A 23,700-nucleotide genomic window follows, 5' to 3' on the forward strand; every position below is an offset into this window, starting at 1 on the left:
TCCCTTGCTCTCTCCCGTTATCATTTGTTCTCTTCTCTACATTAACATCCATGTCATTTGTCTCCTCCCTTATGTATCTTTCCTGACGGCGAGGTGGAGGTGCGTCATCAATGATGGATGAGGGCGAGGCTATAACATCCTACTCTTAATTTTACCTATATCCTACATGTAAGACATGCTAATTACTTAATAAAATGATAGGGTTTTTTTTGTATAAAGTATTTTTAACACATGTATATAATTCAAAATATTTAACCAATGGAATCAAAACATAATGTCTAACTAATTTTTATATTTTTATACACGAAATGTCCACATGTCATCATCTATATCTACGCAGTATGGATTTGCACGTGCTAATTTCCCGACCTAAGTAACACGTGCTCATTTCCCTGTCCAATTACTTGGATAGGATGTTAGTATCCTTACCTACAAAATAGAGTTTATAGTGAGTAATTACTCAATAAGTATAAGATTTTATAGCTTTATCATATGAGCATGCATCATATATATATATATATATATATATATATATATATATATATATATATATATATAAAACGTTTCAAGTCCGCTTATTACAATATGCATGCTTATTACAACAATACGCATGCTTATTACAATAACTTAACTTCATATTCAAGTCCGTTAGCATGAGCTTGCTGTGCTATATTTAATGTAAACATTGACGTTTATGCATGCTGAATCAACATTACATAGAATAGTGTGAATGATATTTTTGAAAAACATGTATTTTAATCTTAAAAGTTAAAAATATGAGCATGTCATTTATCATATTTATGAAGCATATACATAACAAATTATATCATGAAATAAGGATAGATATACATATTATTTTTACTTCTTTTGATATGCTAGTTGTAATTCAATATGTGTGAGATTCGAAAACTACAGAAGCACATCAGTAGTTATGGACAAAGGGTGGTGGGGTAAAGGCAATGAGTAACGACGAGGAATGAAAATGATCATGACGGGGTGACGAGATGAAGGCGACAACTAATGAGGCATAGGTTAAGGATAATTTTATTTCTTAGAAAATAAAAAATACTCTACAGAAATAAATAAAAAAAAAGAACACTTCAGTCGACGAGAAAAAGTAAAAACTTGGTACTTTTGATAGATTTGTCCATACTGAAAGAAAGCATCGCCATGGGAAGATTATGACAATCCAAATTTAAAATTTAAAATTTAAAATATTAAACTATTTCCATATGATTAATTTTACCTTAAAAATCCTATTTTATTAAAAAAAAATATTCAAAATATTATTTTTTATATTTTTATGCTTATCATCGAAGCAAACGTGGGAAGGGACAAAATCATAGAATAATGCTCACATCCTATCAGCGATACTCGAAGTTCGCACTAGTGATACTCGGATCTTATCAGGCTGTAACAATTTAAAATTCATGCTAAATTATAAGTAGCATACATGTAATTTATGCCCAATTATAAGTAGAATGCGTCTATTATGTGAAAAGTAATCAATCTTTTTAGAAAGATAAAAAAACGTGCAACGTATTATGGGATTTAAATCTTGATATGCATAAAAGAGAGATATACTCTACGATCATATGCCTAGAAGATGAGATACTAATAGTTTTATCCGTAAACGACTATAAATATGCCATGTAGTAATTCCTTTATCCTAAATAGATTCATAAAAATAGTTACAGCGGTAGATCATGTCATTGAAAGAAAAAAAAAATTGTACTAAAATAAGGTTAAGAATAATTTAAGAATATTATCACTATGTGATACGAGTATTATTGTCTCCTAATGACATGATGCATGGAATCCAATCGATGCCCCTAATGATCATTTATATGATTCTATCACATAAACCCCAAACAAAAATCTTTTGCAAAAAGCACGATGCAAACATCTTTTTGCACTCAAATTAAAGTAAGATAAGAGACACGTTTGAAAAAATTTCTCATTTGTCAAACTACTAAATACCCAATGACTCTTTTATTTCGGATTATGACAACAGTCAAAATAGAAATCACGTCGAATCAATCAATTTCACCAAGTCAAATTGATGAACACTTAGTATTTACATGTAACTATGCCAATCTAATTCCGCGAAACTCATGTATCTACCATCTTTTGTTGTTATCTCGGGCTAAATCACTAGGCATATGAGCTTCATCTTTATCCAAGTCCTAATTAGTATCTCTTATATGAATAACAACTTTAATCCAAGGTTTCACCATCACCTTCTGCCTCAATTCCCCTCCTCCTTATATGTGAATTTAAAACCATTTCTAGAGATGCAAGAAATTGTTGTTATCTCGGGCTAAATCACTAGGCCTATGAGCTTCATCTTTATCCAAGTCCTAATTAGTATCTCTCATATGAATAACAACTTTAATCCAAGGTTTCACCATCACCTTCTGCCTCAATTCCCCTCCTCCTTATATGTGAATTTAAAACCATTTCTACATATGCAAGAAATTGTTTCCCATGTTTTGACTAAGGTTGGTTGGGGTAAAAGTAAGCAGTAGTAAAGCAGTGACTAGAATAACCCAACAAGGCAACAACTGACCGACAAAAATGTGCATTTCCTTTTTTGAATCATGAGTCTTGTGCTCCAAATGAGAAACAAGTCAGGCCTGCAAAGGCACAAAACAGCATGCAAAAGGATTCACAGCCATGTAAATAAGCTAGATAAGTTTGAATGCTACATTGTACTGGAATCAAAGAAAGAGGAGTTTACAACTATGCTAGAAGCTGGATACTGATTTGCTTACAATATGTCTAGTGTGATAAGTTCCAACTTTAGTTACTCAGAATTTTCACGACATATAATAACCTTCTGCAAGTTGTTTTCTGCAAAAAAAAAAAAAAATCTTCTTCGTTCAACAATAAAACAAGTGTATTTCAGAACTAATGGCAGTCATCCATATGAATATTTTTTTAGCTATTGAGTTTTATACAAGACATCTCTAATTAAATTAAAGAGAAATTAGTTCTCTTTATAAAGTATTGTAAAACGAGTGTCTCCCTTTATCTCTCATTGCACCATTAAACTTAATCAACCTGTCTTACTTTTCTCTTAATAAAGTATTGTTTGTTCCAGAAGAACAAGAATAATCTAGAAAGTAGGACAGGCGTCACATTTGAGCAGAAAAAAAAGATGAGCTTACCTACCTAGAGCAGCTGCAAACTCCAAATTCTGATGCCAAACCACATATGATGTGTACTGTTCAGCTCACATTGACAGCACAACACTAGGCTTACCCTGACCTCACATCCAATGCCTTGTAGCGGTTTAAACCTAACGCAAGCCCCAACCTGGGTTTACTATCTTTCATACGGCCATGCTACAACCAAAATCTAAAACATATAGCCCAACTGACAAAAGTACACAATCGCATAGAAGAGGCAGAATAGTAAATAATTGTGACAGGTAAATAAATACTTCCATCTACCATCCCAAGCAAGGACGCCACCGTCACTCGTTCAAAAACTATCATCTCTCTCTCTCTCTCTCTGAGCTTGGTGATACTCTCTGGAGTGCTCATAAGCTCATTGCTTTTTTGCAAATCCCTTGCTTCGTTCTCCACAGTAATGGCTGCTGTTTTCCTGTTCCTCGTAATCACAATCACAATCTTTGGTGGTTCAGGTCAGCTTTAGGATTCTGCTTCGTTGATATCTTGCTCCCTTTTTTGTTGTCTGTTTTTTACGTTTATGGTCTCATATGAATCGAATGGCAGAATGATGTTTTTCTTTCCATCTTATAATACTCTTCTATTAGATTGGTTAATTAGTTAAGGTTGTTATAGTCACAACTTGTTTCTTCTCGACTCTTCTCCTCTTAGGCCAAATCTAATTTCCTTGCCTGTACAACTTCATTTGGTGTTTATGGTCAGTCCCTCTGGTCATTTGCAACCCAATACATGAACTGAAATCTACTTTGTCAACTCTTTATTTCTTGTGGAAGATGCTGCTTGGTGTGTCTGCCGGTCTGATGCTAGTAACACTGCTCTGCAAAAGGCACTAGACTATGCTTGTGGAGGTGGGGCAGACTGCACACCCATCCAACAAAATGGGGCATGCTACAACCCCAACACAGTGCTTGCTCATTGCTCTTTTGCTGCTAATAGCTACTACCAGAGGAAGGGTCAGGCCCAAGGAGCCTGTGACTTTGCAAGCACAACCATGCTTACCTCCACAGATCCAGGTGATTAAATCTCCCCTATGATACATATTGTTTACATTATTGTTTGCCACTTGAAGAGGAGAAATCCACATTGTCTTTGATTTTGCAGGGGGAAATGGTTGCACATATCCTGCAACTCCCAGGTACTTCCTCTTGAATTTGGTACAAAAGATTGCTATTATTTTCTCAAAGAATTTTAACACCTGCTTTTAAGTACAAAAGAGTTTTACTTTGCTTGTTGTTGTTAAGTCCAGAGAAATGTAAAATTGTCCTTTAAATATTTGATGGTTGGAGGAGTCAAAAGGTGTGGCTTTCTTTTTGGTTCTTTTCCTTGCCACCCATCTTTAGCTTTTCCATTCATCCACCCAATCTTATCACAATGGAATAATGAACCATCTTCTGTGACTTTTTAAATCCTCTCCACCTATCTATTGAGGCTATGGAACAGAATCTAATTCATCATATTATTCTCTTGTTTGATTTACCAAATAAATCTCTTGCTTTTGCATAATTCCTCTGGCATCTGATCATTTATAAGTAATTGGTGTTTTTCTTTTAAGGCAGGAATTGTTTTATTGCTTTTCAGTTTATGGTGAAAGTGGAGAACTACAGTCCCAAGATCTTATGCAAAGATTTTATTGATTTAGCATGCCTTTATGTGCTAGATTTATAGTGCTTGTTGTTCTTTTGATCCAGACATTGTTTCTCTTCCATTCCTTTTTTTCTCTGTGTCAGTGCTACAGGAACATCAAGCACTCCTACAAGCACAAGCACCACCACCCCAAGCTCCACAACTCCTACCACCTTCACCCCAAACACAGGCACCACAGGGAGTACTGCAAGTGTGCTGGGAGGACTTGGACCCTCAGGCACTACCAGCAGCATAGATGGCAGCCATGGGGGCATGCTTCCAAAGGCAGGAGTGGCCTCTCTCCCTTCACTTCTCTTGCTGTCATCCTTGATTCTACTGAGGGTATGAGTCCACATCTAGACTTGACAGGGTTCAGATTTTTGAGAAAGTGAGAGTTTTCTGATGGATGGATGAGGTTCCACCAGTCATGTGGACTTTGTGGTGGTTGAAGGATCCATCCAGAGACATTCTCCCAGATCACTAGTTTTTGTTGCTTAGTGGCAACAAAAAGAAGGTTTGATTCCTTTTGGGTGTAAGCTTTCTTTATGTATTTCTTCATGCAGGTAGTGATTCATTAATACCAGTTCATTAGGTGATCACAACTCCCTTTTATGTTAATTGAATGGTTAGTATATTTTAATTTATGTAGGTTATGTCTGCAAGGAGTTCCTTTTTCATCTCTATGCACTTTCTTACTGGTCGCACAATGGATTTGTGGCACTACTGACCCTTGTAATCGACTTGGCCACAAGCAGTCAAAAAGAAGAAATATCTATGAGGCTAAAACAAAACAACTAAAGAAGAAAACAAATAATGTTCATGATTAGCAAAATCAAATGGGTGACTATTCTATTCTAGATTTTGTAAATGTGACAAAGATAACGATTGTTATTAAGCTATTTGAAATGGTGCTAATATTCAGAAAATAAGTGGATGATGCATTCTTAATCTTCCACACTGAGATGGTCCAGAGGAAATTAAAGTGCTAGAAATACCAACATGACAAGGACCTAACCTACCTTACTAATTATTTCCAATGGCATCTCTATTTTTTTCTTTGGGTACTTGCTGTAGCAATTTTCATTACATAGCCATTTGCTTGAGTGCCCATCTTCTAAATCTTTTGCTACCTCAGAAAAAGACTAATTCCACAAGAAATAAGGAAATAAAATTTTGGGGTAGCCAGAAAAGTCTATTGATTTGAGTATGAAATTTGAAAGGCAGTCCACAAGCAAGTTTAATAAAATTTTGATTTAGGCTCAACTAAATATAATCGAATTCCTTCGTATCTAACTTAAAAAATTTAGGCTTCCCTTCAAAGATCTTAAAAAAGATAAGTTTACTTATCCCTCATAAAATTTAATCAATTGCTTTTTAAAATATAAACAGGAACACTGATACCTTACTAGAGAATTGACTAAAATCCAAGAGAAACTTTCGTAGAGTTTGTATAGAATGCTAGTAAATGAATATTATGCAAACAGGAGAGTGCATAACAAGGCACACAAGGATGCTTTGAAATCAGGCCCGGCATACAAGCAAGGCAACTTCACATGAACAATAATGTATCATTAGTAGATACATTTAGTTGTCTCAAATATTTATCCGCCAAATGCACTAAAGCATCCTATTGATGTGTAAGAAACCATATAAGAACCAAATATATGCTCTTTCCCCACATTTTCCTCATCTTATCATCCTCACAAGAATTACGGGCTTTAAACCCACCAACCCATGTAATAGCCCACCAAAATACTCTACAAATACATGCTGAAACAAGTGGTAAGCTAACAGTGACAAGTATCGCATTCACCAAAACGAGAGATGGGTACCTCAGAGTGTTCGCCCTTAAGTTCGCATTTGAATTATGTTTAACATATACCTTTGTGTAGGTCTCCCTCAGAGTTGCAGGTCACTTGGATCTCGGTAAAATAATATATTATGGATCAGAAGGATAACAATAGAAGATTACACGATGTAGAACAGTAGAATGAATGAAGAGCACGAGGGAACTAACATTGTACAGGTTACATAAGCACTATAGCAGCATTGCCTGAAATCACTCGTGTATACACTACAAGCGTTCAGAAGCAGAGATCAGGGAGTAATTCAAGTTCCAAACTGTGACTATCAAGTGATTTCGGACCTAATCTGAGTCATTTTAGTACTTTTTTGAAGGGAAATATCATCTGAGTACTATTTCTTACAATCGCAATCGCTACGACATAGAAATCATCAATCTAACAGGAAATCCTCCAATATCGATCACTATCTACAGGTTATTCTCCATTTATCCTCCCAAAATCAACAAGATCGTCTCAAATGAAACCCCCTGCGTCTCCATCCTCACAAACCACGACACAGAACTATAAGACTAAATCAATCACAAAAATGAAATGGCCCCAGAAACACTATTAATCATCAAACCATTCCACTACTTCCGGTACTTCTCTTCACTAAGATCAGGAACAAATCAAGGTAGATCGTATCATAATCAAGGAAAAAACACCAGATAAATAGGAATCATCGAAGAAAAATCGATAGAGGTGGAAAAGCATTGAAATGGGGGATAAGCGTTGGGGTTTCGACCATACCTCGTACCTATTTGGAGATCATCCGATTGATTCGCTTCGGCCTCCGCGCCAAAACCGCCACGCGATCGAGTCGAGAGCGCGATGGGTTTCAGATTTACGTATATGTCGCAACCAAATACGAAATGACAGACAAATTCCTCCGTATATTGATTTTACAAACATAACATTTTACAATTTAAAGACATAAAATATACCGCTGTATAAGAAATCCGTGTATAAATATACTATAATGCATGAGATTATATGTACATAAATATAATTTTTTTATCAATCGGGCCAAAAATTCAATTAATGACTATCAAACATGTCTTCTTAACTATCGGAGATGATGAATAAGATCAAAAAATAATTTTTGATTAGATCATCGGTTACATAAATAATATTATATAATACTTGCAGTGTTTTGATATCTTCGAGCTCACATTAATTCGATTATTAGAACTATTTAGTGAGATATAGAATATTAGCATTTTTCTAGCTTTTTTTTATTTTTCTTCGATTTCTGTCGCATCGAATTCCATAAAAAATTAACACGAGCAATAAATAGGGTCGTATGGGACGGTTGGGCTCCAGCTGGCGTGTCGCCTAACCAAACCAAGTGGGCCCCGTCTTGGGCTCGGTCCTCACCGCACTCACCGTTAGGTACCCAAAGCAAGGACGATTGTTACTCGCACCGCTGGATGCCGGTTACGTTTCTACACTACTATAGGGATTACACGTTCGCTACCAACGCTGTGACTGCGAATTCCGTGGGTCCTGACCGTTAGTCTTATCATAGTGCAGGTAAGACGGAGGGGTAGACAGAAAAAGGAGGAAAAGTGCCGCTCCCACCTCGGCGCGTAAGAAGTGCGCGTAATGAACTGGAGTAGAGATAAGAGTTTATGCCACCAACTTGCGGGTCCCGCCTCGCGTTGTCTCGTCTCTGTTAGTCCTCTTCGTTTCTTTTTCTTTCTTGATCGGCTTTAAATCTGTTTCCCTCTCCCCCCTTACCAATTCGCCATACTCTCAGGTTTCAGTCCCGTCTCCGATCCGATCCCCTAGAGATCCGGAAGGTATGAAACCCTAACCATAGATCTGATCTGCCATCGTTTCGATTTCCCTGGTTCCCGGGAGTTGCCGGTGCCTTTTGCCATTACATGATGCTTTGTGTAGCCTCTCAATCGATCGATACTTGTGCGTTGTTTCCTGCTGTTTTTGGTACAAACTTTCTCTATTTGGATGTTACTTCCGAGTATTGGGAGTTCGATCTCTGGTTTTCCTGATGGCAGATCTCAGATTCTCTCTCTAGATGTAATTTGGGGTCAAATTGAGCTGGATTTGATATTTCCTGCTGTAATCTTCTTTAGTTAGCTGCATATTCACAAGAATTGGTGTGTTTAGCACTTAAGTCACAGTGGATGGAGTTGAGTTGCAACGACGATTTGTGACTTATTGTGCTAGTTTTAGTTTTATTTATTGGTAATTTTGTCTAATTGATGCTGTGATTTATGGATCTAAAGGTTGCAACTTTTGATGTACCAAAGGCAACATTGATTTATACTGAATGAATCCCCAGATCACATAATATATTATTCTATCTGGTGAAAGGAATAGTCATGTTTAGACTCGTACAAAGTCTTGATTTTGATCGATGTCATGTATTCTTAGTGTCTTATTAGGGGAATGACTGCTGTGTGGTATTGATTCTATCTGGTGATGGATATAGTCCTGTTTATAATCGTGCAAATCTTGAATTAGATTGAGCACATATATTTATTAGTGATTTATGAGAGGAATGGCTGCTGTATGGTATTTATCGAAAGGGTAGATTGAAACGATGATCTGGTTTTGATCTCAAACTGGTTTTGCTTGTAGGATGATATTTGATTTCAGTGTCTTGCACATGACTGACAAGGATTGCAGGTCTTGTAAAGGCTATGTAACATGAACTTCAGGAAGCGGATGGTTTCTTGGATTCTGAATGTCGTAGCTTATTTTAACGAGTTTAGCCTGCTCTCAAATAGGAAACACTTTATGTTGGATGCAATGTCAACTGTGACTTCCTGGATTGTGATTACATTTATATGATAAGTTCTGACCTGCCATATATAAGTAAAGATGCAAGATATCAATTTTGTTATATTGAATTCCTTTTTAACAATACTATATCTGACACTCTCCTGTCTGCTTATCTTAATATCTTAATCAGCTGATGAAGGAGCACGCTATGTCATGCTCTGTGTGTGTCTGTGAGATATTGTTTCTTTGTTAAAATTGTTTGGTTTGGTGCACTAAAGTCTTGTTAGCTAAAGACCATTATGTAGGCCACAAATCCCATTTGATAACTCATAATAGCATGATCCCTTAAACCCTTGTCATACAAGTTATTTTTGAGATTGCTGCTGAAGTCAAATCTGAAATTCCTCCTTTCTGGTCAAGTAATTGATAACAAGTCAATAGAATTTTCTTAACTTTAAGCATGATCTCATTCAGTTTCCACAACTAATCAGTCATGCTATTTGACCAAATGTTGTTCTTGGAAGATAATAATAAGTTGGTTAAGCAATTTATTTTGTGCTTTCAGCCATCTATCTTCTTATGCAGCATTTTTAACTTGACCAGCTAATACATTTTTTCTCACTTTCATATTACTCTGTATTTGTAGATAACTGTTTTCTCTTCTTTATAATAATATGTGCATTTTTTTCTCTTCTTTATAATAATATGTGCACTCCAGCTAATAAAACAGAGAATTCTGAAGAACTTTCAATGGGAAAAAAAATGTCTGCCATGAGTAAGCTCAGCCCTCCATATGACAGAATAGAAATTTGATTTCTGGAATAGTTACCAGTAGATTTGTTTATTCACTGTGATATTTGATCAAGTATTAATATTCCATTTACATGCATGTGTAGAGAACCATGTGAAGATTAAATATGCAGGTGGACTGAATTATATTACTGGATTGTTATATGCAATTTCAATATTGTTATCTATTAGCTATGACATGAAGATGCCTCTGGTATTCATTAGGAAGTAATTTGCAGCATATTTAGAAGTACCATTTACCAAAGTTCAATAATTGTTTCTGTGCTCATCTTCAGTCAAACTGTCTTCTAGAATTTAGTTCTCGACTGCTTTAACTATTCTCTGTGACTAGGATAGCTTGATCACTGAAATTAATCTAAACTTGAGCCCTCTGTATGCCATTAGCACCTAGCTATCCAGACAATTTAATCTGACATGTCATTTTCATTCAAAAGAAATCTTATGATGTTTCCGTTATAGTTGTGCCAGATTAGATATCCTCTTGAGGCTTCCAATTTGCAGGGAAATCTGTCAAAGATAGAAAATGGGACGTGGAGTGAGCAGTGGAGGGGGTCAGAGCTCTTTAGGCTATTTGTTTGGTGGCGGCGAGGCTCCCAAATCTGTTTCTGATGATGCTGCACCAGTTCAAAAGCAAGCTCCTCCACCCCCTATTAACAAAGAGATTCCAGCTGGTATCCAAAGCAGTCAAGCAAAAACCTTCTACCGAGCAGATGGGCAGAACTGTGGAAATTTCATCACAGTATGATATCACTGGCTCAACTAGTTCTACTTTAATAAAAGCGTATATGCTAAGTGTGCATTTTTTTTCTACAAATGTATCTTTTTATCTGCACATGAAACTTTTGGTAAAAATCCTTCATATGTTGCTTCTTTAGATATACAGGATTTCCATTTCAAACATGCAAAGTATCTACTCCTCTCTCTTATTCAATCCTTCAGAGAAACAAACTTCTCTGTTTATTTCTGCTCTAGTTTATTTCCTTTATCATTTACACGATTTTATCTACAAGGTTATAGTTTGTAGCTTTAATTGCAAAATTCTTTATCTAAAACCAGCAGTTTCTCAAGCTGAACTCTTGTCCATGGCTTCTAGTCAGCTGCAATAAAAATTTTTATGATAAGTTGAATATCTAAATTATTTAACTATGTTGTTCTCGTGTTATGATTGCTACCTTATGGGACTAATCAAGGTAGGCCTAACGTCCTCGTTAAGGCCCAACATAGTCCATATCAAATCCTAACATGGTGCATATGAAGCATAGCTTGATGGGCTGGCTGCATGCTGTGACAGTCTCACTGTACCTAAATAATAAAATATCTTTGATACTAAATGTCACACCTAATGGGTTAATTGGCATATCAACTTTGTTAAACCCAACTTATGACCAAAATACTTAAGTTAAAATTGACAATAGTATGCCCATCAAACCCTTATAAGTCATCCATAGTCTTGCCTACTTCTAATATGGGACTAATTGGAGTGTTACATATTTGCTTTCAAGGTAGCAATAATGTTAATTGTGACAATCTTATCAAATTGGATTACTAGTACTAGTTTGTTACATCTGCAAAAGATATTCCAGCAAGATCTTAGTGCATTTAGGAGATAGAAAGTTTTAATAACCATTAGGATATTTGATGACTTAGGCGATAGAAACTTACATTGTGTGTTAAATTCCTTCTGCATTTTGATTTAGCAGTGTGAAGATCTCAATCTGTCAAATTTGCTTTCTTTGCTTCTATAAATTTGTGCTTGTATTATGATGTCTTGCCAAATTACTTAAAAAGCCCAACAGACTTTGAACACAGCGATTGCAAGGAGACATGTCCAATCTGCAACAAGTACTTGCCAAAAAGATTTATCCACATAAATCCTTACAATCAGTGACTGCTTGAGTTAAGCTGTGTAGCAGCTCATATCATAACTTATTTTATCTATTCAATAGCAACTTGAAGAGCATACAAATTCTCATTTACTTGTAGCTAAAAGAGATGAATATGTGCTTCTTCCTGTTGTTTATCATTGGAGAGCTAGCTAATTGTGAGTCTTCATTGTACAGGATCGACCTTCCACAAAGGTGCATGCTGCTCCTGGAGGTGGTTCTTCCCTTGGTTACTTGTTTGGTAACGGGAGTAACTGATGCTATTCTTGGCTGTTTAAAGCAGTGAGATTGTTGGAATGAAGGTTTATTGCATATGGCAGGTGTCATAAAAGACTTATGTAAATTACGTTTGGTTATGTATGGCATCCTAAGAATATGTACTAGATGATTGCCAGAATGACTGAGAGACATGTAATGTGATTGCATATTATCCTCCTTTAAGTGAATGACCTCTCAATCCATTCTCATGATATTATGGTTGATGCTGGTTTCATTACATGAGAGCAAATATTAAGTATAAAGTGCAGTACAAGGCTCCTTCATCACACACAAGGAAAACCGTCTTCATCCTCAATAGATTTTTGCTCGGGTAAAGCTAAAAAAATTGAGTGGAGAAAGTATCCCCGTGGAGTATTTTGCAAACATCTTAACCATCTTTGCCTGTATTAATTTGCGGACTGGAGTGGACCAGGTAATACATTCTTCTCACAGTTTTATTGTCCCCTCGTGTGTCCCATCATCCATACCACAACATTTTGGCTCTTCGCTCCTTCAGAAGGTAGCACTATAACAAGTATTAAATTTTCCATGGGAAAGCCGCCACAAGATAGCAGCATCCAAATTAACCGATCGCACATGTTCTTCTCCGCCCTATGATGACCTCAAACTTTGACTGAGCCGAGCGGTCATGTGTTCCGTCAAATCACTCGTTCGACCGATGCCGAGAAGGACCATGTCAAGGACATCAAAGGCCTCGAAGACCATGGCTAGCTGCAACGAAGAAGACCACATCCCAGCGCACAACACGCATGCGTCGGATGGTCGTTGGTCGTCAGAGATCGACGTAAAAGAAAAGGCTAGGGCCTGGTGGGGTCAGTGTTTAGGTTGCAGGGCTCAACCAGCAGGTTGTGTACTGGGGAGCTGATGGATGGAGAGACCAGGAGGAAATATGGCTTTGGGAGTTCACATGCTGGATGAGAACAAAGGGAAGCTGGTAGTGCATGCAGCAATTATGCTGGTAGGCCTTGTCCTCGAGTTTCTTCTTCTTGCACGTAGGCTCTCCAAAACGCATGCATGAGACGGGGACTTGGACATGAGATGATTAGCTGCGTGGTCCTCTTGTGACCATGCAATAAAAGCTTTCAGCTTTTGGACAACATTTGCTCTTGAGGATGACAACCATAGGGTGTCCTTACATTGATCACGCACACCAAGGTTCTTGTTCACTAGGTTTCTTTTCACTCCGGAAGTTTCATGATCATATATAGTATTCTCGTGTATTCATTATCATGTGAAATTGAAACCATCAATGTGGATTCGCTTCCCTTTGTTATTCACAAGTGCTGGTGGTGATCTCCTCTCCACGTACGCGTCTACTGTGTCCTGATCGAGCCACTAATCATCTCACGCGAGCAAAGCAATCCCCTAGGTTTCCGTCAGCTTTTTGCTGGGGTCCACAAACGGCAGTCGATACGTGAGGATGTTTTTGCCGGGGTCCACAAGGAGAACCAGCGGGGGTTTAGATCGGGCTGCGTGGTTGGCCGCTGCAACCGACGGTGGTCAGAAGCGCCACGAGGATCGATCTGCACCGCCGACAAGAGGCATCGTGGTCCATCCAGATGGCGAGGAGGAGGACCCGGTCGATGAACCGGACCGGCGTGTAGCACCGACATGATGCGACGACACCGACGGGCTCGAGGCAGCGGGCTCCGCCGCTTTTCTGTGGCGCCCGGACGCAGCGGCGGTTCGATCCCGGCCGTGCGACTCGGCAATACCCGCCCGTTCTGAGCTGTCAATGACAGGTGGGCTCGCTTCGGGCCAGGACTGACGGCACCTCGAAGGCCACCTGTCCCGGCGATGGAGCCCGCCATCGTTGGTGAGGGTTCTCCCGTCTAGCCACGTATTATCCCGCGCGGGCCCCGTCGGATCACCTGCCGCCAATCTCATTGATCACGAGGCCCACTCGTGGCCCGTCCCCCGGACGCGCTGCCTGCGCGTCGGTGTCTACGGTTACGCGCGTCGCCTCCGTCCCAACTCCAAACGCAATGATCCAGATCTCGGAAAGATCGGTCCTTCGCGCAAAGTGACTGAACTACCCTCGCAGTAGACACGTCTGCAAAGGTAAAGCGTGTAATTTGTTGTTACATTGGGGGACAAAGGGATCATTGACCACAGGTTTTCGCCTGAAGTGTATACCGTAGTTTACTTGTATTGAGCAATTAAGAGGAGAAATGCCCGCGCTCAATTACTCCTATTTAACCGCTCCGCTCTCACGCTCTTCGTCCCTCGCTCGTACCCATTTGCTTCGCTTACAAACCCTCTCTTTCTGGACCTCCATCTCGCCACTTCCGTTCCTCCAAATACCTTGCCTTTTGCGCCGCTAAAACTGTGGCTTCTTGCCCCGCCCATGTCGTACTCTGAAGTGGACGCTTCCTCCCTCACGCTCTTCCTCCCCCGAGCCGCCCTCTCCCCGATCCTCGCCGTGACCCTCATTGCTTTCTCCGTCCTATGGTTCTTCCCCGGCGGAATCGCCTGGGCTCTCTCCAGGGCCCACGCGTGCTCCATCCCCGGCCCGTCCGGCTTCGTTTCTGCCCTCTCCGGCTCCGCAGCCCACCGGGTGCTCGCCGGGCTCGCCAACTCGCACAAGGCCATCGATTTGATGGCATTCTCCGTCGGCTTCACGCGGTTCGTCGTGTCGAGCCACCCCGACTCGGCGAAGGAGATCCTCCAGAGCTCGGCCTTCGCCGACCGCCCCATCAAGGAGTCCGCCTACGAGCTCCTATTCCACCGCGCCATGGGGTTCGCCCCGTTCGGCGAGTACTGGAGGAACCTGAGGAGGATCTCTTCCACCCACCTGTTCAGCCCTCGACGGGTAGCCGCGTTCGGCGAGCGCCGGAGGGCGATCGGGGAGCAAATGGTGGCCCACGTCCGGGACCTGATGGCGAAGAATGGCGTGGTGGAGGTGAAGAAGGTTCTGCACGTTGGGTCTCTGAACAACGTGATGATGAACGTCTTCGGCAGAAGATACGACTTTGGCAAGGGTGAGGGATCGGAGCTGGAGGGGCTGGTCAAAGAAGGGTATGAGCTCCTTGGTCTGTTCAATTGGGCTGATCACTTCCCTCTACTGGGGTGGTTGGACTTGCAAGGGGTGAGGAAGAGGTGCAGGAGTCTATCGAAACGAGTAAATGCCTTTGTGGGGGGCATCATAGAGGAGCACAGGGTGATGGGCAGGATTAGTGGAGGTGTGGTGGATGGCGCAGGAGACTTTGTGGATGTGCTTCTTGGTCTGGAAAAGGAGGAGAAGCTTTCTGACGCCGACATGGTTGCGGTTCTCTGGGTAAGTGCAGCTCATGACACAGTCATTAAGCTTCGTATCTTTTCATTTAAGGTGCTGTCTACTTGGTTGTTAGCGTTTGATCCTTTTGCTTGATCTGCTACATGTTTTCTGTGGCTGACTTGCGGTTATCGTAGTGGAGCATATCAAACCTGTGTTCCTTAGTTTATCTCATATAATTCCTCGAAAGTGATTTCAGAATCTTATCTCCTCTTGGTGTCGGACGAATAATTGATGTTTTCTTGGACTGTAGCTGTCCATGCCATTCTTGGTGATATAATGGTTCCTAAGCTCACCATATATTACGTATGATATGCATGAATCGACTTTTAGTGTGGGGTAGAAGACGGCCAACTTTTGCATGTTGATGGGTGTGCAGGAGATGATCTTTAGAGGAACGGACACCGTTGCCATCCTCTTGGAATGGATAATGGCCAGACTGGTTCTGCACCCCGACGCCCAATCCAAAGCGCGGTCGGAGATCGACGCCGTCGTCGGCAACACACGCCCTGTTACTGATGCGGATATCGTCAGCCTTCCTTATCTGCAGGCCATCGTGAAAGAGTCCCTCAGGATGCATCCACCTGGTCCGCTCCTCTCGTGGGCTCGCCTCGCCGTACATGATGCTCACGTCGGGAGCCACTTCATCCCCGCCGGCACCACTGCGATGGTGAACATGTGGGCGATAACGCACGACGAGTCCATCTGGGCGGAGCCTAATGAGTTCAAGCCCGAGCGGTTCACGGAGGAGGACGTGAACATTCTGGGTTCCGACCTGAGGTTGGCGCCGTTCGGTGCGGGGAGGAGGGCCTGCCCGGGGAAGGCCATGGGATTAGCTACTGTTCATCTTTGGCTGGCGCAGCTTCTTCAGAGCTTCAACTGGGTGCCTGCAGATGGTGGTGTGGATCTATCAGAACGCTTGAGGATGTCGCTCGAGATGGAGAAGCCTTTGGTATGCAGAGCTGTTCCAAGGTGCTGAGGGGTTTTGTTGGGAAGAAATGCTATAGGAAAGTGCAGTGCTTGGAGATCATTTTGTCCATGGCATCCCCATCACCTGCCCAACTTGATAGTTAGGGTAGAAGTGCTGCTCTGACCAAAGAATGTTGATAGCAAGTGTTTTGTAGCTGCTTCTGATGGTCTGCTCATGTATGCTGTTTCCATGCAATGCAGCTAATGGAATGAATGTATATGCATAGGTAGGTTATACCTACTTGCTCAACTACTACTCTAAATGTTCATCTTCTTCCTCTTCTGCCTTCTTAAATGATCTTGTCCATTTGCAAGTTGGTTGATTGCTGATTATCTTATCTGAGCTTTTATGATATTGTGTTGTTTGTAGTATACTAACCGTTGCGGTAAACAATTTGGAGCCGTGGCCTCGAGGCCGACGTGGCTCGGTTCGGGTCCGGAAGGCAGGATCTTTCCGGTGCGGCCCTCGGGTTCGCCGAGGTGGTCGGCTGCGACGGTCCGATCAGGATGGGGTCAGCCGTCTCCACCGGGATGGGCCTCCTCGGCTTGGCACGTGTCCCGTCTACAGTCCTGCACACAGGTCGGGTCGAGCCGACGATCAAATCAGCAGATGGTGGAGGGGGTGAAAAAGAGAAGAGTTTGAGATGTCTCTGCGGTGTGTTTCCTCCTTCTTCCTCCCCCACTCGTCCAGAGTGCGAGGGTATTTATAGGGAAGCTTGCTGTTGTTTGATGTGCCCGCTTGCAGGGGCAGATGGTGGCGTGTGACATTGGTTTGGCGTGGCGTGAAGAGCCGAGCCTGAGCGGATGTTAATGCGCCTCGGGCTGTGTTCTGGTCCGTTTGACCGGGTACCGTCGCGTCGATCGAGGCGTGAGGTGCGGTTGACATCAACCGGGTCTTATCGTAATTACTATCCTCATCACTAACAAAGGAAGGAGAACTGTAATATAAATTAATTCATAATTAATCAACCCTTAAGATACTAATAATACAATTCAACTTAGCAATTTATAACATTTCAATCCAAATAAAATATATACAAAGTAATTTTAATATGTACATAAGTAATTTTCACTATACACTTTGAAAAATTAAAAGATAATTTTATGAGCAAATCACAACTAATAAGCATTGTGACTCAAAATTTATCATAATATTATCTTTACACATGAAATTTTTATGTATTTAATATACCATAAATATCAAATTGTTTTTTGGTGCTTATAAAGTTCACAAAACTTTCGAATCATGACTTACTAATAATATTTTTAAAAGTAAGATGTATTTAAATATATTTTCATAATAAGAACATAAATATAACTAATGTCACATATCGAAACATAAATTATTGCAATACAAAAACTATTATTAACTTTTCATAAGCATAAATATAATCAGGGATTCACAAGTGTAAGTCTAGCTAAAATATCAAAACAATAATCATAATAGTAGTATTGAACCCTTATAATATATATAACACATATCTCAAACAAATATCAATGTACAACCCCCATTGATAGAATTCTAATCAAAGTCATATTGATTAGATAAAAAAATAATATATCATTTTTTTTTTAGTAGCACTAAAGAGATATAGGATGATTTAAAGAGACTTTAATAAAAATTATAAATAATTAATGTTAGTAATAAAATAATTAATGTTAGTGGTATGAGAAAATGTGGAAGAAGATCAAAAATTTTTTTTTAATAGAAACTATAAATAAAGATTTAAGTATTCTGAACTTAATTAAATATGTGAATTTTTATAGATCCCAATAGTCGTAAAAAAATTCATATAATCGATCCTAAATAATTGGGACTTACAATCTTATTATTATTGTTATATAAATTACTTTCTTACAAAACTAAAATTTTAAGCAATTTTTTTAACATATAATTTTTAAAATGATTCATCATTTCAAAACTAACAATATTCATAAATTTTTTTAATTTTTTTTTAATATAATGATTGAATAGCTATTTTTATATGAATGTGCTTTTACATATGGTAAACATCTTAAGTGCTTTTGCAAGGCTTTCAAATAATAAAAAAATCTTTAAATCATGTAAATAATATATTTATAATTTATAAATATATGCATTCATACTTTAAAAAAGGGGATCAAATGGAGTCATAGAATACTTACTCTACTTACTTTGATTGCATATCCTCGATACAACATATTTTAATCTTTTTTTTATATTGTTCTAATGTCATAATTTTTTTATTTCCTTCATAATATAAATATTTAATTAACTAAAAATATCAAGATGCATCAATATATAATCCAAAATATAAATCTAAATAATGATAATATACGAGAGTTCAAAACCATACCTAATACAATTTTGTGAGCTTGATTTGAGTTCATTTGACATCAAAATGAGTCCTCTTTATTATTTTTAAATATATTATCAAAACTACTATTGTACCTTTGCAATTTAGTCCTTATAAATTGTGTATTTATGACTAGGTCCTCAAATAAATGTTGGGGTGTTACAAGAATAGTGTCTACTCTTCATGGTATATATGCTTTGCAAAGTTTTGCTTTATTGCATGCTTATCCTCTATGATTGGCTTTTCATGAAGCTCTTGCTTTGCATTCATGTCTATATGCTAAGGTACTCGTCAAGCCTCTAATGTTCTGATGATTTCCACTTTAAATTGCTACAACCAAATCATGGAGAAAGAACCTCCATGATATCCTGCTCTTTCTGGGATCAAATCCCACATAGAAACATTTAGAACTATCACCTTCCTTACACTTCCATGTCATAAAAATAAGGCAACCTGATGCCTCGTCGTGGAGATGCCAAACCTCTTGAAGGATCGATCTCTCTCTTCTCACTCACTCCTACACTGTAGCGTCGTCATGTCATTTGGGTGGGGGGAATAACAAAGGCCACAAGATCTTAGTGAATCTATGCCTCATTATGATGATGGGGTATATCTAATAAGGCGGAGAGTTGTGACCTTCGGGGGAGAGCAGAGGGTCAAAGCAAGCAGATGGTATTCTTTAACCGGTCCAATTAGAAATCCAGGCACAGATTCATGTCTCAATCTGCTCACTAAATATGATGTGTTGAGGGTGGCATTTCTCCCTATGGAAGAGAATTCAATGTTCTTGAGCTAAGAAACCTTAATAATTCTTTAGTAAGGCAGTGTTATTGGCATTTTTGTGGCTTTTAGATCCTATTGTAGTACCTGAGTTTTCATCATCGAAGATATAGTTGGCATAGATGTTTGCTGTGGAACAGAGCATATGTGGTGGTTCTGATCCAGTTCAGTGAAACTCCAGAGGATTGGCCCACCTTTTGCAATAGATATGTAGGAAACAGAAGGCATAAAGCTTAAAGGAAATCATGGCTTGCATTTGTATCCACTTGCAAAGGCACAAACCTCAGTTATCATAGGCAGTCTCAGGTTTAGAAGCTTTGGTTTGCTGCCCTCAACTTGCCATTGTTGATTCTTCCTCAAACAAATGCTGGTGCTTCTCATCATCATACCACATTCTGCATCAGATACTGCTGTACTATATGTCTTCATTGCTCAAAGACTACTCAAACATGACTAATATTATGCAAGATCACTCTGGAATACATCAAGACACTACTCAAAAGAGTAAGTGTTTGTAACATCCCAACTTAGTCTCAAAAGAGTATTGTTATGGGTGAGTGGTTCATACTCAATATGAATAACAAATAGGACCCATAGACCCATAATTTCTGGCCCAAATATCACCCTTCACATTGCATGGAGCTGTTTGATGCTATTCCTCATTCTTTTACCTTGCAGCTCTGCCTGATGTATAGGACTAGAGCAAGATGGATGGGGTCTACCTTGCTGTCTTGCAATGGAGTCCTTCATTCTGAAGTGTCACTCACTCAACATCCAATGCTCACTGACACACAGCCAATGGAAGTCCATGAACACAAAAGATCAAGGCCAGTCTGAAAGAGATGCCAGTATCTTATAATTTGGTGTGATGTCCAGTATCCAATATGGTGTAGCAGATCCTTACTGCATTGGCAGTACTGGCATTAGCTGTTCATCTGCTGTTGCTCATGAGACATGATGGCTTTGGTGGGTCAGAGAAGAGCATGCAGTGGAAGCATAAGAGGACAAACCGATTCATGAGCCAAATTTCTCTCCCAAGAGATTTCTCTGGGTCACACAGCCTCATCCATGGGCTCCATAGGTCAGGTGTGTGAGAGAGCTACTCATGTGATTGCAGTAGCAATCATAAGAAATGACAAGTGTATTGGCCAAAAAGAGACACAACTATCAGCTGTGAGAGTGGGATTTCTGCATCAAGAGACAAAGAAGAATAACAACTGCATTAGAATTCTCCATCATTCTCCCTTCTCTTCCTTGTGGATTCCTTGGGATTAAATTCCTCTACAATTAAGCAATATGCAGTGTGAGGGATGATTTGTGTCACAAGTATATTCATTTTCTTCTTATATATTTGAGAGGAGGAGTTGGCAGCAATCTGAAGAACACATACCTAACTCAGTCTGCAAGGGTTAAATTGTGCATATATATTGATCCTTCCTAAACTGTGTGTTGATGAAAGCCTTGTAGATTAGACAGACCATGCTTTTTATATGACTCACTGAGGCTGTGAGTCTCTATAAAATCATTAGGTTTGGTTAAGATAAAATTTCAAGCAGTAACATTCTTAGCACACCATGTTATCTTACTACCCAACTTGGCAACAGAAGGATGTCCTCATCTCACCCTTGCATGGACTCATGTATTGTACTTGGTCCAATACTTTTAGATTGTCTGATCCAAATGTAGATGTTGATTGTGCTGCATCAACCTAGATAGGTTGCCCTAAGGCTGGTGTCATAGACCAAGACTTCACATGTGTAGGAGTCTGTCACTGGTCCTGGCTGTAACACATACTAACCCTACGGTCCCTGTTCATTAGGTCCATGAATGAGGGTTATCCTCCAAACAGATGGTCCATATGATTGGGCACTCAATAGTGAGTGAACAGTAGAGGATCTACAGACAGCAGGTTGAGAGTTTGGCTAAGGTTTAAAGTCAGCTTTTGTCAAGTAGTGACAAAGACCAGTCAAAGATTGACACCCAGAAAGAATAAACAAGAGAAAATTTTCACATCAATCATGTCAAAGCAAAACGCCATGGCCACATTCAAATTTCAAACGATCTCCATGGGTTTCCTTGCCGGATATTACCCGATGCTGCTGTGAACTTGAAAAGCCGAAGAGAGAAAGAGTACATCAAAATCAATGCAAATGAATGTGTTGTCCATCAGGCCTGCACGCATGAGTGATGTGTTGCTTCTTCCTACCACCAAATGCATGCAACTGCATGGTTTTAAGGCATAGGTGATGTGTTACTTCTTCCTACCGCCAAATGCATGCAACTGCAAGGTTTTAGGGACCGTCCTATGAAGCATGCAGCTCCAATGGCACTTTCCGAAAGGCCCACATCTCCTCCACTGGGATCAGAGACTTGGAGGTGGTCAGCGGGAGGTGAGGGAAGAAGGCAGCATGAAGACACACATAGCCCTGGTCTTATCAGCTACATCTGGCTCAAGTAGGCTTCAAATGTAGCCTCTCCTTGAGATCTATGTTGCAGCACTTGCCTCTCTATTCACCCTCTTCCTCTACTTATTTCCTGTCCTATAATTACTTGGCTTCAGCTTTCTTTAGGAGTACTATAACATATACCTGTCTTTGAAGCAACAGCATCACCAATTCCATGCCTGCATGCCGTACAACCCAGCCTGCAATATTGCAGCATTTATAATGAATGCGTCACATCCTCTACCATGGCAGATGATGACTCTAATCGCTTGCAAGACAAGATTAGTTTCAGCTCAGCTGGCTATGAACAGTTTACGTCAAATACAAGTGGTTTATTTAGCTGAAGAGAGGTAGATAACTTCATCTTATTATCTATATATGAACATCAACAAAAGATACTATTAATTGTATAGTAATACATCAATCAGTTTCTTATAAATCAATATTAGGATTTATCCACCGACTACACCAAAATATTAGATACGTATGAAACATAGCTCCTAATCTAATATGAAATATTACATCTTGATCGGATAAAAATAAATATTTATGTGGTCAATAAATTTTTACTTTTATATTCCACAACAGATCCGACATCTTTATGAGAGATTATGCTGTGAGAGTTATTAACATTTAATTTGGGCCCCTATATTATTGTACAAACTTCAACAAGAAAATGTTATGAAAACTAAAGAGTGAGATTGTATGTTGTAGTGAGAAATCATCATTTTTATTATTCTTAAAAAGAAGAAAAACAAATTCAGTGCATGAGGTTTCCGTTAATACGGTATCTTTTACGGTATACGAAAATAATATTCTCGCTTTATTTTTTTTTTAATTTATATGTAGAAATAAATGCTTGAAAACAAGTTCCAAGGAGAAGTTTTAGTATGATTTTTGTTCTTTTGGAAACAATATCATCATCCTTTCAACCCCATGTTCATCCATTAATCCCCATTGTACCTTTGATCAAACAATGCAAGCCAAACAAACAACCAAAAGAAGACACAAGACAAAACTCTTGTTAATCTTTAGGTATCAGAAACAGGAGCGATCCACATGCCACCTTAATGTGTGATGACCCACGATTTTAGATCAAATTGTGTAGATGTGCTTTCAGAAAAGATTAGGATAACTAAGTTAGTGTAACACTAATGAGAATGGAGTATTGTAGTCATAATACCTTTTTAAGATGGTTAATTGGATCATTATCTACCATTACCATTTTGGTGAAAGAGAGTACAACTCAAGAATTTACCATAGAGAAGTCGCAAATTGTTATACCAAATAATTTTCATCTTGTTGCCAAGTCGAAGAGATGCATCCATGGGTGACGATGAATGGAAGGAGCGCCTCCTGTGTTTGTTCCCTCAAGTCGAGACATAAGAGCTGTACCCCATCTACTTCTTGTCCCTCGAGAAGAGGGAAGTTCTACTCACCCTCTATAATACCTTGAGGTCACAGAAGACTCGAATCACTTTCTTCCTTTTACGAGATTAGATGGAGAATACCGATT

General features: G+C 39.4%; 3 protein-coding genes across 4 annotated transcripts; all 3 read left to right on the forward strand.

Annotated features, from left to right (window-relative positions):
* The first annotated feature begins 3,415 nt into the window (after positions 1–3,415).
* LOC103984297 (PLASMODESMATA CALLOSE-BINDING PROTEIN 3) lies at positions 3,416–5,461 on the forward strand. The gene is made up of 4 exons (XM_009401781.3): positions 3,416–3,649; positions 3,968–4,207; positions 4,296–4,329; positions 4,922–5,461. Exons 1-4 carry the CDS (start codon positions 3,595–3,597, stop codon positions 5,163–5,165), a joined length of 573 nt encoding a protein of 190 aa, XP_009400056.2. The 5' UTR covers positions 3,416–3,594; the 3' UTR covers positions 5,166–5,461.
* A 2,856-nt stretch (positions 5,462–8,317) lies between these two features.
* LOC103984298 (protein SPIRAL1-like 3) lies at positions 8,318–12,572 on the forward strand. 2 transcript variants are annotated; one of them, XM_009401782.3, is made up of 3 exons: positions 8,318–8,463; positions 10,721–10,958; positions 12,280–12,572. In XM_009401782.3, the coding sequence occupies exons 2-3, from the start codon at positions 10,743–10,745 to the stop codon at positions 12,358–12,360; spliced, it is 297 nt and encodes a 98-aa protein (XP_009400057.1). In that variant the 5' UTR covers positions 8,318–8,463; positions 10,721–10,742; the 3' UTR covers positions 12,361–12,572. The 2 variants fall into 2 exon arrangements, with proteins under 2 accessions (XP_009400057.1, XP_064964405.1); XM_065108333.1 differs by having other exon boundaries at positions 8,360–8,463; positions 10,679–10,958.
* A 2,053-nt stretch (positions 12,573–14,625) lies between these two features.
* On the forward strand, positions 14,626–16,778 carry LOC103984414 (cytochrome P450 78A5-like). Its single transcript, XM_009401892.3, has 2 exons — positions 14,626–15,658; positions 16,035–16,778. Exons 1-2 carry the CDS (start codon positions 14,729–14,731, stop codon positions 16,632–16,634), a joined length of 1,530 nt encoding a protein of 509 aa, XP_009400167.2. The 5' UTR covers positions 14,626–14,728; the 3' UTR covers positions 16,635–16,778.
* The last annotated feature ends 6,922 nt before the right edge of the window (positions 16,779–23,700 follow it).

Source organism: Musa acuminata, chromosome BXJ2-5 (genome assembly GCF_036884655.1).
Source record: "Musa acuminata AAA Group cultivar baxijiao chromosome BXJ2-5, Cavendish_Baxijiao_AAA, whole genome shotgun sequence".
Lineage (NCBI taxonomy): Eukaryota > Viridiplantae > Streptophyta > Magnoliopsida > Zingiberales > Musaceae > Musa > Musa acuminata.